Genomic DNA, 12799 nt, shown 5'->3' on the forward strand with positions numbered 1-12799 from the left:
GTGTTGCTTGTTTCATAATCATAAAGCATCAGGGAGAGAGGATCTTGGCAAGGTGAGAGCTGTCCTGCGATAAGTATAGTGTATAGTGTAGTGCTGCCTGTGACCAGCTCACCACAGTATGATGGCATTGTGGGTGTAGGGCACAGGGGCTGCACAGGAAAGGCTGGCATGTTCTCACTCGGTTATACTAGTTATAGTGCATGCAAAATGCGTATCAAAGTACTGTGTGCCCACAGCTGGCACCTCATACATTCCGTACAGCTGGTATAGGCTGCCATATCGGATAAGTAGTACTCCTGCAGTTGTGGAACTGCAAGTCTCAGCATGCACTTGCAGGACATGAAATTCAACAGCACCAATTGCCATTGGGGGAGGTTGCCTACCTATGTCCTATGTTATGTCTACTATGTATTGTTATGTTATAGAGAAACCCGCAGCAAATATGGCATCTCCAAATACACTTATTTAATAATCATAAACATATTGGAATTTATTTGCTGTATTGGTATTGTCAGATTTAAGGAGCAAGTAGAACAATAATAAATAATGTAAAGTAGTTATTATACATAAATATGTCATCATAAAGTTTAGAGTCTTCAGTTATCACCATACACATGTATAAAGTTCTGTAGGACTATTGCATGCTTTATAACGGGTAGGCAACTTGTAGCAGCAGAACTACCCATTCCAGCATGCCTTTACAGCAAAAGTATGTAAGAGCATGCTGGGATTTGTAGTTTCACTGCAGAGGGAGTTCCCCTAGCTGCCTACTCTCACTTTACAACACCACTGAACAGACCTTTGCACTTGGTCAGTCTTACTGCATTCTGCAAGCTGCAGGTTATTTGTATGAGTCTGAGAGATCAAAGGTTGGATAAAGTTTGGTGGCGGTGTACTACAGTAATCTCAGACTGTCAGTAACCTCTGTCCCCGTGAGATAATGATCTACTCCTGGTTCTCTCTTTTGTGCCAACTTCATTTTAATAAAAAAACATTTGCTAACAAAGTAAAAGTCACTTTTGGAAGAGTCGTCTAGTTCTGATTAGACATGAAACCTGAGACAGTCTTATGTTATTCATGTGACAAGTGTAAAATGAATCTTTTCAGTTGCTGTCTTTACTGATGCCTGACGTTCCCAGTCCTTCAGCTGTTCCCAGTAGTGTTTATTACCTGTCCGAGCTCATTGGCTGAAGGAGGGGGTGAGGCCATTATAAATCATCTGATTGGCGGAGCTTTTTAGTCACTTGTTTTAAAGGGACCTTTGCAGTCAATGTGACAGCAGGGTGTATTTATTTGTTTTATAGAAAATGGAAACTTACATAAGCTAGTAAATATGTATAGGAACAAATAGGCAATGCTATCTAGAGGACCTTATGCTGTAATATATGTGTAGGAATACAGGGTCAAAGACATGTAAACCTGAGTACATATACTACTTTTATTAGGAACATCTATCTAATCGGGCAATAATGTGGCTGCATCTCATTGCTTATATGCAAGAGGTTTAGTTGAAGTTTGGCTAAAACACCACTAAGAGACCTTGTACGTGGAACGATTGTTAGTGCCAGTCTCGGTATAGTGTACAGGGAATGGTGAGAAAAACATCCAGTGAGCGGCAGTTCTGTGGACAAAAATATTTTTCCGCTAACTCCATATTATATGTCAATAGGGAAGCAGTTCATTGATTTGTGCTTTTTATTGCATTGTATTTTATTGTAGTTCACATTTTATTATATATGTTTGCTATGATTAAATAATGAAGTACATAATTATGACAGCGCCCTGATTACTTATGTTCTTCATTGTTGCTTGTGGGTATGGTATAATTCCCACTTTGGTATTTAAGGCTGCAGTCATAATATTATTTAATATTGTTCCTCACTTGGGAAGTTAAGCGGCAGATATAATTTAGTCTCTGTGGACAAAAACACCTTGTTACTGCGGAATGTCAGAGGGGAACGGCGAGACTGGTTCTAGCGAGGAGTGTTGCCTGGTCTGACAAATTTGAGGGTGATTCTCTGTGTGACGCACGGGACGTTTACATACATTCTAGTACGTGAACTATTTCTATACCACAATATTTTTTTTTCTGGTTTCCATGTCTTAAATACTTTGTCGGTAGAAAATATACGCCAGAAAAAATATCACTACAGTAAACCGTTCCTTCTGGAATTTTTGAAAACTCTGCGGGATGCCCGGGACTCTCTGCCCTAAGGAATGTTTCCTGAGTCTTATTGTATCCATGGCACAGAGGATTCAGGCTGTACTATGACAGAGGGGTTCCTACCTGTACTTGGAGCTTTTATCTAGTAAAGTGGCCACTGAGTGTACAATACACATGCTGCATTGCAGTTAGCTTAGTGGCGTGCTGCATACTTGTATAGTATGAACTACAGCCATACATTCTGATGCATGTGTACCTTATAAACATTCGATGAACATTTTGTTTTGTACAGTGTCGTCATAATGTTGCTGACAGGGAGGTCCTTGTGCCTGCTGGGAGCTGTGAGGCGCGGTATCTGCATCAGCGCAGTGAGGTCACAGGGCACGGCAGCCGCGCAGTCAGGTAGGGGATCTCCGGTTCGGCTCCTTACACACTTATCCATAGCAGGAGATACTGCAGTGACCATATACGCATCCGTCAGTCACACCAGAGAGATAGGGAGATACCTGGAGTTAATGTCAACCACTTGCCATAAAGTTAAGTCAGTCTTCCTATTATTCCAGAACAAAGCTGTCAGCTGCACACGATTGAGACAGAGATTATGAGGCTATTTTATGTCTTGGCCACTATGTTTTCTCCACCTACTTATTCTCTAGGACAGGGATGGAGAACCTCAGGCACGGGGGCCGTATATGACCTGCGGAATCATTTGGTCTGGCCCTCTGAGCTTTTTTCTGCTAGCCTCATCTGGCTAGCAGGGTGCCTAGAATGGCACCCTGCAGCCCGAATCTATGCAGCAGTGCCGCCTGGGGCATCCTTAGGAAGCTTCAGACGGTCACACTGCTGCCCTTACAGCTCTCTGGAGCATCCTCAGGATGCTCTGGGCATTGCTGTAATCACCGGCGATTGTGGCCCCGCCCCCTTGTGAAAGCGCAAGGAGGGGGCGTGGCCTGCACCGAGCCCGTGAATAATGTTCTATATCAAAATGGCCCACGGCAGAAAAAAGGTTCCCCACCCCTGCTCTAGGAGCTGGTGCTTCGTGCCTCAGTGACTTCACATGTCTTTAATGAATTGACTTACAAAGTCATGAATATTGTCTCAGCACACAAAATTGTTGCCTCCCATGTGCAGGTAAAATGCACAATTAGTAGAGATTTTACACACTCTAACCCACCCGACTGGTTAGGCACTCGCGTTACCCCATTTACCCTGACAGTGTGAGTTCCCCCCTCAGATGCACACCATTACCAGTCTTTAGCCCACTCATCACCAGCGCTGGAGGTGTAAAAGGAGAACGTTGCCAGTGACAACTGGGTAAGATATTTGACCTTGCGCACGATATGTAAGTTGTGAATGAGGCACCTGAAGAAACAGGAATTGGAGATGATTCATTACACACACATGCACTGTACATCCTCATCCAAAGTGCTTAAACACCTGACGGGTTGGGCCATACCACGCTGACAGCTCCTTCTCCTGGCTGCCACAAAAGGAGTACATGGGGGTATTACGCCCCAGGTAGCAGCTGTTGTACAAAGGTTTATAAACCTATCTAGTATTTGTTGAAGTGTGGCTTGCTTGTAACACTTGATTTTGCCACAAGGTGGTGTGAATGTTCTATAATGGAAATTATTTGGATCACTGTATCTTCTGGTGGAAATGACCAGTTGCTGTAAGTCCATTAGGCTGGGGGGGGGGGGGGCTGGGGTTAGGTGTTAACATCCACTTCCCTGTAACTTCTTTCTGATTCTTTTAAGTGTTGCATTATTTCTGCGAAATGACCGGAAAGGGGGGAAAAAACAGAATGACAACTTATTTTATCTGTATCACTTGTGTTCAATATTACAGGAGTAAGTGCACAAAAAGAACAGAGAAATGCAAAGTGTAAGTATCATAGTCTATATTGTTTTATTTATTTTATTTGTTTGTATTAGTCGGTGATTTATTATGGCAACTATATAATGAAAATCTGTTCAGATCACTTCTTCATATTTAGAAAATAATAAAAAATCTTCCAGACTATAAACATGTTTAATGAGTGGGAGGGTTTTAGGGCCTGACCAACAGCCCATGGGAAACGTAAGAGTTTTGAAACTGACATTAATACTTTGATGATAAAGCAAATCACTAAACTGAGTCATTAGGTCTGTGGCCTGAGTCATTAGGTCTGTGGCCTGAGTCATTAGGTCTGTGGCCTGAGTCATTAGGTCTGTGGCCTGAGTCATTAGGTCTGTGGCCTGAGTCATTAGGTCTGTGAATGATTTGCGTAGTGCCACATAGGCCCGTATTCAGTTAGGGAGCGAAAAGTCCACATCGGAGCTTTTCTGGGGATAACGTATCGGGCGCGCCCCCGCTTTATCCCCGTATTCAATTAGGAAGCAGCGAAAACGGGAGTCTGCAAAAAGGTAAGTATCGCTAAAAATTTGGGAATTTGCGGGTTTTGTTCCTAGGACCCCCCTAAAGATGTCCAGACATGGGGGTTCACTCTGGGTACCCCCGTTTAGCCCTGCAGAATGTGTTCTGCATTTTTAAATAGCCGCGGCAGGTTTTTTTCCCCGACATTAGAACAAGTGATACAGAAGAGCACTTAGGTTTATTTTTTCATTTTTTTAAGTGGTCACATCAAATTTGGGGTACTTTAAAAATGGGTACTAGCATATTTTTAAGTCCCTAAACTTTATTATTTAAAATTCTGCTAAAATGCACCTGCCGCTAATAGCCTATTGTAGAAAACACCTGCCGCATACTTGTAGAACACCCCTGAACCTATTTGTCTATTTTTAAACACTGTTCCCCAATTTATTTTTTTTATTACCCCAAATTTAATGTCAATTTTTTTGGGGTGTCTTGATTTTTTTTATTTTTTTTTAATTTTTTTTGACACAGTTTACTTTTTAATGACATTCCCAGGGGTGCAGGCTATTTTTTTTTAAGCCTGCACCCCTACACCCCAATTCTGCTCTTTTTTTCGCCATTTAAAACATGGTGAAAAGTTTTCCCCGTTTTTTTTCAAAGACTTTTCGAACCTGCGAAAAGTCTTTGAAATTGAATACGGGGATAATTGAAATAGGCGAAAATTCAGACTTTTCGCAGCCTAATTGAATACCCCCCATAGTGTCCTAAATGTCATTGCAGCCGTATAGTCTGTCATGTCTTATATACAGACAAACATTGCGTTAACTGCAGCCAGCACCTTGGGCCAGTACTAGGCAGCTAGAAGCACTCACCGGTGTACAAATACATTGCCCGGGTCTTGTGGTTAATAAGCAATGAAATGACTGTTCCATCCACCTTTATCCATTTGTCACCAAACCCTAAAACAAAGACCAGACGCTTAGGGGTATATTTACTAAAGTGAGAGTTTTCAGAAGTGGAGATGTTGCCCATAGCAACCAATCAGATTCTAGCTATTATCTTCTAGAAGGTAGAAAAAAAGGATTTGCCCCCCAGCACACTGCAGCAAAAACAATACTTAAATCCTACATGATAATAGAGATTTAGAGGTATTAGTTACATACATTTGCAAATATATGAATAAGCGCCAGGCCAATCGTCAAGGCTCCTCTATACTGGCATCCCTAACATTAAGAGAAGAAGAGGCAGGATATCTGCGCACTGAGAATGGGTATTGTTGTGGCGAGCTGCAGTAAGTGGTACAGCTGACACTGTAAATAGGCAAATGGATAAATAGATATACGTACTGCGCTCAGCTCAACCTTAATCTAGGCTAGGGAAGTGGTCTCATGTGAACTGGTATATAAACCGTGAGAGTCGGTATGTTTATAAAAAAAGAGGGGTTTTAATGCAAAAAACAGGGGGCATACACAATACATATATAAGTCACTAATTGTAACAAAGACAAATAATTAAGTAGATAAGGTGATAAAGTATAAGTTACTGATTATAACAAATACAGATATATAGGTAGAAAAGGTAATAAACATTAATCGAATTGCATGGTCAATTAAAATGAACATGTAAAGGAGATCATAAATAAATAAGATAAACTGCTGTGTTTGCAGATGGCTGAATGTCAGAGCTCAAAATGGGTCCAAGTAATATCGTTAGTGAAGTGAGGATTTGGACAAATAAGTCTTTGGAAATAGGGTTGTAGCGGCGTCCCGCTTATTATATGGTGCAGTATGTTGAAGCGCTAGATGAGGTGCCTGGGTGAAGCTTCCTGAGGAAGGGAGTACGGAAAGATCGGCAGCCAGGGGGTTAACTCTGAGCGGTTGCTGCTAACTCCCGTGCAGGTGCCGGCGGGGCGCCTGTTCCCAGGCGTCTGCCGAAGCCGCAGTCTGGGTCAGCTGCTACCGTGGTGTGGGGGATGCTATAGTCAGGCTCTGGGTAGCCAGTAACCACACACCCCTGCCACACCAGAGACTTACCTTCCTCGGTATCGCCGCTGTCCGCTCCTTCCTCTTGCCGGCTATGCTGGTATGCGGTGCTTGTCTCCCTTCTTTCTGCCTGGTCTCCTGGTCTGGTCACGTGTCAGGCCCTTCTCCTCTGTGTGTTTATCCTCCGCTTCCGGGTATGGTCACGTGGGGGTTGTTCTGAGTCACGGCTTGTTCAGTTTAGCAAACACAGCAGTAGTTCTCATAAAGATCTCCAAATGAAGAATAATTGTAATGGTCTTATGGTTGATTTTTGTCCTCCAACGCGTTTCAGCCCAATGGCCTTTTTCAAGGAGTTGTCTGTCAATGTGGGGGTATGTTCACTACAGCATAATATAGGAAGGATCTTCTGATTGGATTGGTCTCGTGTTAATCAAGCATGTCCTGATTGGTCCATAAGCTAACTACAATTGTGTCATTAGAACAAGATGATACATGTGGTTAGATCTTAAGCTGGATGTAATTAGTATATCTATGGTTGCAGGTATAAATGGCTAAGTGAATAGCTAAGTCCATTAGTTGTTCAGCAAAATGTGTGAATAAATAAATATGTTTATGATAGGATAATTAATTCATACAAAAAAAAATAGTGCTAATAGACATATAGAAATTGATACAGAATTAATAGAAATGAATATATAAAATTGGAGTAATATGAGTAAAAATTAAATTAAAATGGAAAAATCTTGAAACATAATACCAACTGGAAACTGATTTTCCATCCATATGTTGCTGTTCACATAAGTGTTCATATTTATGATGTAAATAATGCTTCTATATACCTATTACATTGGGCGCCAATATAGATATATATGGAACTGAGAATATATACATGTGTATAGACGTACATGTATATAGCATATAAACATGTGTATGTACAACAGCCTAAATCTATATACACACATGGTGGCATAGGAGTCACACTCCTGCGGAATGAAGTCACACTCCTATGTAGTGTATTGATATTGGTGAAACTCATGTTTTGGTCCTATACCTCATAAGAGTGGAGGATGTTATGTGTAAAGATCATAATGATCATAGTGGATCCTGGTGAAAGGCATGGAATTATAGTGGATCTCATTTCACTTATTACAAATTATTGATTTTATTTCGTTATCCATGTTATGTCCTTGTGGTGCGAATGTGTTAAGTTCGTACATCCATTTAAGTTCCCTTGTATTAATTTTATTTTCATAATTACCCCCTCTCCAATTGGGTATGACTTCTTCGATTCCTAGGAATCTGAGTGTTTTGGGGTCACTATTGTGACAGAGTTTGAAATGGTTCGAGAGATTATGATCCACACCCTCTTTTCTGATATTTCTAATATGTTCATTTATCCGTGTTCTCAACAATCTTGTAGTCCTCCCAATATATTGCTTACCGCATCCACACTCTACTAGGTATATTACCTCTTTGCTGTGGCATGTGATTCTTTTAGTTATTGGGTATTCCTTTCCGGTGCTACTAGATTTGAATGTGGTAGTAGGTTTTGTTGTTCTTTGTCCCATATTCTTGCATCCTATGCATCCACCACAGTAAAAGAACCCTACTTGGGGTGTGTTATTGCCAATGGTGGTTTGTATAAGTTGTCTCGGTGGAATATCGTTGTGTACTAGTTTGTATTTTAAATCAGGTGCTTTCCTGTACACAATTTTAGGTTTTGATGGTAAAATGTCTGCAAGGTTGTCATCCCCAAGTAGGATTGGCCATCGTTTCTTTATGATTTCTTGTATTTGTTTCGCTTGTCTAGAATATTGTGTAATGAACAAAGGGGTACCTGTGTCATTCTGGTTGTCCTTCTGTTTGTACTCAAGTAGGTCGTTCCTTTCTAATTGTTCTACTTCCTTAAATGCTTGTTCTACTTTATGTTTGTCATATTGTTTTTCCAAAAATTGAGTAGATAATTCCTGTCCTTGTATCTGGAAGTCTTGTAGTTTTGAACAATTCCTCCTTAATCTGAGGAACTGTCCCTTTGGTATCGTTTCTAGCCAGCGTGGATGGTGCCAGCTGCTAGACAAGATGAAACTATTAACATCCACTGTTTTTCTGAATGTATTTGTGTGTACAATTCCTTTTTCTATGAAGATGTTGAGATCTAGAAATGTGACCTGTGTCCTACTATAGTTGGAAGTGAAGCATAGGTGATTGTCATTGTTGTTAATTGAGGTTAGGAAATCGAGCAATGATTGCTCATCTTCTCGCCTGATAAAGAACACATCATCGATGTATCTTTTTCCAGAGTACGAGATTTGCCCAAGATCTGGTCGACCCCAAATGTTGAGGTCTTCCCACCAACTCATGAATAAGTTGGCGTAACTTGGGGCAAATCTCGTATCCCTAACATTAAGGGGTTCACGTCCGAGAATCCTTTTTTTCTGTGTTCAGTGTAAACACCGCCCTTTACAAGCACCTGTGGTATGCAATTAAGCTGATTTGAGCAACTACCATATTTTTTTGCAGTTTGGAGAGGCATGAATGGAGTCAGCATTAGGAGGAGGTGCTGATCCTTATAGTGCCATGTGGAGGTTTTTTGGGGTACCTCCAAGGTAAGTTAGCTCTCAGCTTATATATGTGCTGTTATCATGCAGTACACCAATTGTAATTATATGACCCAGAGTGGGTGCTACCACTATGTAGCAATAATTATTTTGGGGTGAGCGTTTGGGAGTGGGGCCCCCGTGGGGGTTCTGGCTGGACCTTTCTCATGTCATCACCACTTAATTCACATAGAATATTTTTATCACTTTTCTATTTGTTTGTATATTAGTTATGTCATTTTAATTCTCTCATTTCATTAACACTTATTGATTTAACCTTACACATCTTTTCTTTACACTTCACTATCACCTTTTTTCCCTTTTTCGTGTGATGCCCTGGGGATGGTCCTTGGCTGGAATTTTTTTTGGGGTGCCTTGCTTCTCGGACGTGAACCCCTTAATGTTAGGGACTCCAGTATAGAGGAGCCTTGACGAATGGCCTGGTGCTTATTCATATATTTGCAAATGTATGTAACTAATACCTCTAAATCTCTATTATCATGTAGGATTTAAGTATTGTTTTTGCTGCAGTGTGCTGGGGGGCAAATCCTTTTTTTCTGTATTCAGTGTAAACCCCGCCCTTTACAAGCACCTGTGGTATGCAATTAAGCTGATTTGAGCAACTACCATATTTTTTTGCATCTTCTAGAAGGTGCCAGATAAATAAGTAGAATCTGATTGGTTGCTATGGGTAACATCTCCAATTCTAAAAACATGCACTTTAGTAAATATACCCCTTATTGTAGTTACGGACATTACATGCTTCAACTTGTTTAGTAATTCTGTGGTTTTACGCCAGGCTCGCATCATGTCTTTACATATGTGACTACTGCATATGTGTTTGTATAAGCATGATTTGTTTCATCAGCCCGGGTGCAGTTTGACTGGCGAGATGCTCTTTGTTTTGATGCCCAGTTGACGGAGGATGAGGTCATGATACGAGACAGCTTCCGATCCTACTGCCAGGAGAGGCTGATGCCGCGGATTACCATGGCTAATCGCCAGGAAGGTTAGATACGCTCTCACCGTGAGATGTACCTACTACCCTTGTACTGAAGTGTGGTTCATGCTTGGACACCCCCCTGTTCTGTACCTTTCTCTCCCCATTAATGAATGTCAAACTGGATCCTTTGCCATCATCACTGCTGTCATTTTTGTTTTTAGTATTTGACAGGGCGATAATATCGGAGATGGGAGAACTTGGTGTACTGGGATCTACAATTAAAGGTAACCCAACACTATAGGTAGTGAATTATCATATGAAGTTTAATAAAGATATGGGACTTAGCTAAAGAGAGACTGTTGTCCAAATCACTCTACAACAGGGGGTCAGGGAACTTTTTTACCTTTTACCCCAAAATATATTTAGATACGCCTACGTTACCCCCTTGATTTGAAAGGAAGGAAATCGCATAGTAGTGCCCCCATAGCTATGTCCCTTTAGTAGTGCCCCCATATAATGCCCCTGTAGTAGCGCCCCCATAGTTATGCCCCTGTAGTAGTGCCCCCATAGTTATGCCCCTGTAGTAGTGCCCCCATATAATGCCCCTGTAGTGCCGCTTGTACAAAAAAAAACAACTTAATCCCCGCTCCTGCATCCGCCACCGTCCTGTTCGCCCGGCTGCTCCTCGGAACTATGGGAGAGACGTCATGACGTCTCTCCCATAGTGCGCATGGAGAGAGCCGGAAGCTGGAGTTCAGAAGAGAACTCCAGCCTCCGGCTAACGTGGCGCTGCAGGGAAGGAGCCGGGCGCCCGCTGGTAATAACATCTCAGCGGGTGTCCGGCTTAGAGCCTACCTACGGCACAGCCGGGCATGCATATGAATCATTCTATATTATAGAATGAGTCATATGCATGCCCGGCTTCCGTCCATTACCCCCAGGAATTTCATTATTACCCCATGTGGGGTCATTTACCCCTGTTACCTGACCACTGCTCTACAAAGAAGAAACAAACTAATTGAAATTAAATCTCCAGGTTACGGCTGTGCCGGGACATCCTATGTGGCGTACGGGCTGCTAGCGAGAGAGGTGGAGAGGGTGGACAGCAGCTATCGCTCCGTGATGAGTGTGCAGTCCTCACTGGTAATGCATCCAATATATGCCTATGGGACAGAGGAACAAAAGCAAAAATACCTGCCCAGATTAGGTAAGGTCACCTGTCTGTACATAGTGCTGTTCCCATATGGTGTATGCAGTGTAGTAGTGTCTGTACTCTGCATATGTGTCCCAGTGTAGCAGTGCCTGTACTGTGTATACAGGTCACAGTATAGTGGTGTCTGTACTGTGTATACAGGTCACAGTATAGTGGTGTCTGTACTGTGTATACAGGTCACAGTATAGTGGTGTATGTACTGTGTATACAGGTCGCGATGTCTGTACTGTGTATACTGGTCACAGTGTAGTGGTGTCTGTACTGTGTATACAGGTCACAGTGTAGTGGTGTCTGTACTGTGTATACAGGTCACGGTGTAGTGGTGTCTGTACTGTGTATACAGGTCACGGTGTAGTGGTGTCTGTACTGTGTATACAGGTCACGGTGTAGCGGTGTCTGTACTGTGTATACAGGTCACAGTGTAGCGGTGTCTGTACTGTGTATACAGGTCACAGTGTAGCGGTGTCTGTACTGTGTATACAGGTCACAGTGTAGCGGTGTCTGTACTGTGTATACAGGTCACAGTGTAGCGGTGTCTGTACTGTGTATACAGGTCACAGTGTAGCGGTGTCTGTACTGTGTATACAGGTCACAGTGTAGCGGTGTCTGTACTGTGTATACAGGTCACAGTGTAGCGGTGCCTGTACTGTGTATACAGGTCACGGTGTAGCGGTGCCTGTACTGTGTATACAGGTCACGGTGTAGTGGTGTCTGTACTGTGTATACAGGTCACAGGGTAAGGTGTCTGTACTGTGTATACAGGTCACAGGGTAAGGTGTCTGTACTGTGTATACAGGTCACGGTGTAATGGTGTCTGTACTGTGTATACAGGTCACAGGGTAAGGTGTCTGTACTGTGTATACAGGTAACAGTGTAGTGGTGTCTGTACCGTGTATACAGGTCACAGTGTAGCGGTGTCTGTACTGTGTATACAGGTCACGGTGTAGCGGTGCCTGTACTGTGTATACAGGTCACGGTGTAGCGGTGCCTGTACTGTGTATACAGGTCACGGTGTAGTGGTGTCTGTACTGTGTATACAGGTCACAGGGTAAGGTGTCTGTACTGTGTATACAGGTCACAGGGTAAGGTGTCTGTACTGTGTATACAGGTCACGGTGTAATGGTGTCTGTACTGTGTATACAGGTCACAGGGTAAGGTGTCTGTACTGTGTATACAGGTCACGGTGTAATGGTGTCTGTACTGTGTATACAGGTCACAGGGTAAGGTGTCTGTACTGTGTATACAGGTAACAGTGTAGTGGTGTCTGTACCGTGTATACAGGTCACAGTGTAGCGGTGTCTGTACTGTTGTGTATACAGGTCACAGTGTAGTTGTGTTTGTACTGTGTACATGTGTCATGGTATAGTAGTATCTGTACTGTGTATACTTGTTACATGTGAATATTGTCTGTACTGTGTATACATGTCAGGGTATTGTATTGTCTGTACCATTTATACATGTTATGGTGTAGTAGTGTCAGCACTGTGTATAATTAATAAAATTTAGCAGTGTCAGTATTGTGTATTTTCATAACTATGTATTTGT

General features: G+C 42.3%; 1 protein-coding gene across 1 annotated transcript in view; it reads left to right on the forward strand.

The window, feature by feature from the left end:
* GCDH (glutaryl-CoA dehydrogenase) overlaps positions 1–12799 on the forward strand; it is a 20621-nt gene continuing 7822 nt past the window's right edge. Inside the window, exons 1-6 of the mRNA XM_088462205.1 lie at positions 1–52; positions 2457–2566; positions 4013–4048; positions 9967–10107; positions 10263–10325; positions 11078–11248. Of these exons, the coding sequence (XP_088318331.1) occupies positions 2467–2566; positions 4013–4048; positions 9967–10107; positions 10263–10325; positions 11078–11248 (511 nt within the window). The 5' untranslated portion in view covers positions 1–52; positions 2457–2466. The remainder of the gene's footprint in view (positions 53–2456; positions 2567–4012; positions 4049–9966; positions 10108–10262; positions 10326–11077; positions 11249–12799) is intronic.

The sequence above is a fragment of the Taudactylus pleione genome, unplaced genomic scaffold, assembly GCF_031769625.1.
Source record: "Taudactylus pleione unplaced genomic scaffold, aTauple2 ptg001161l, whole genome shotgun sequence".
Lineage (NCBI taxonomy): Eukaryota > Metazoa > Chordata > Amphibia > Anura > Myobatrachidae > Taudactylus > Taudactylus pleione.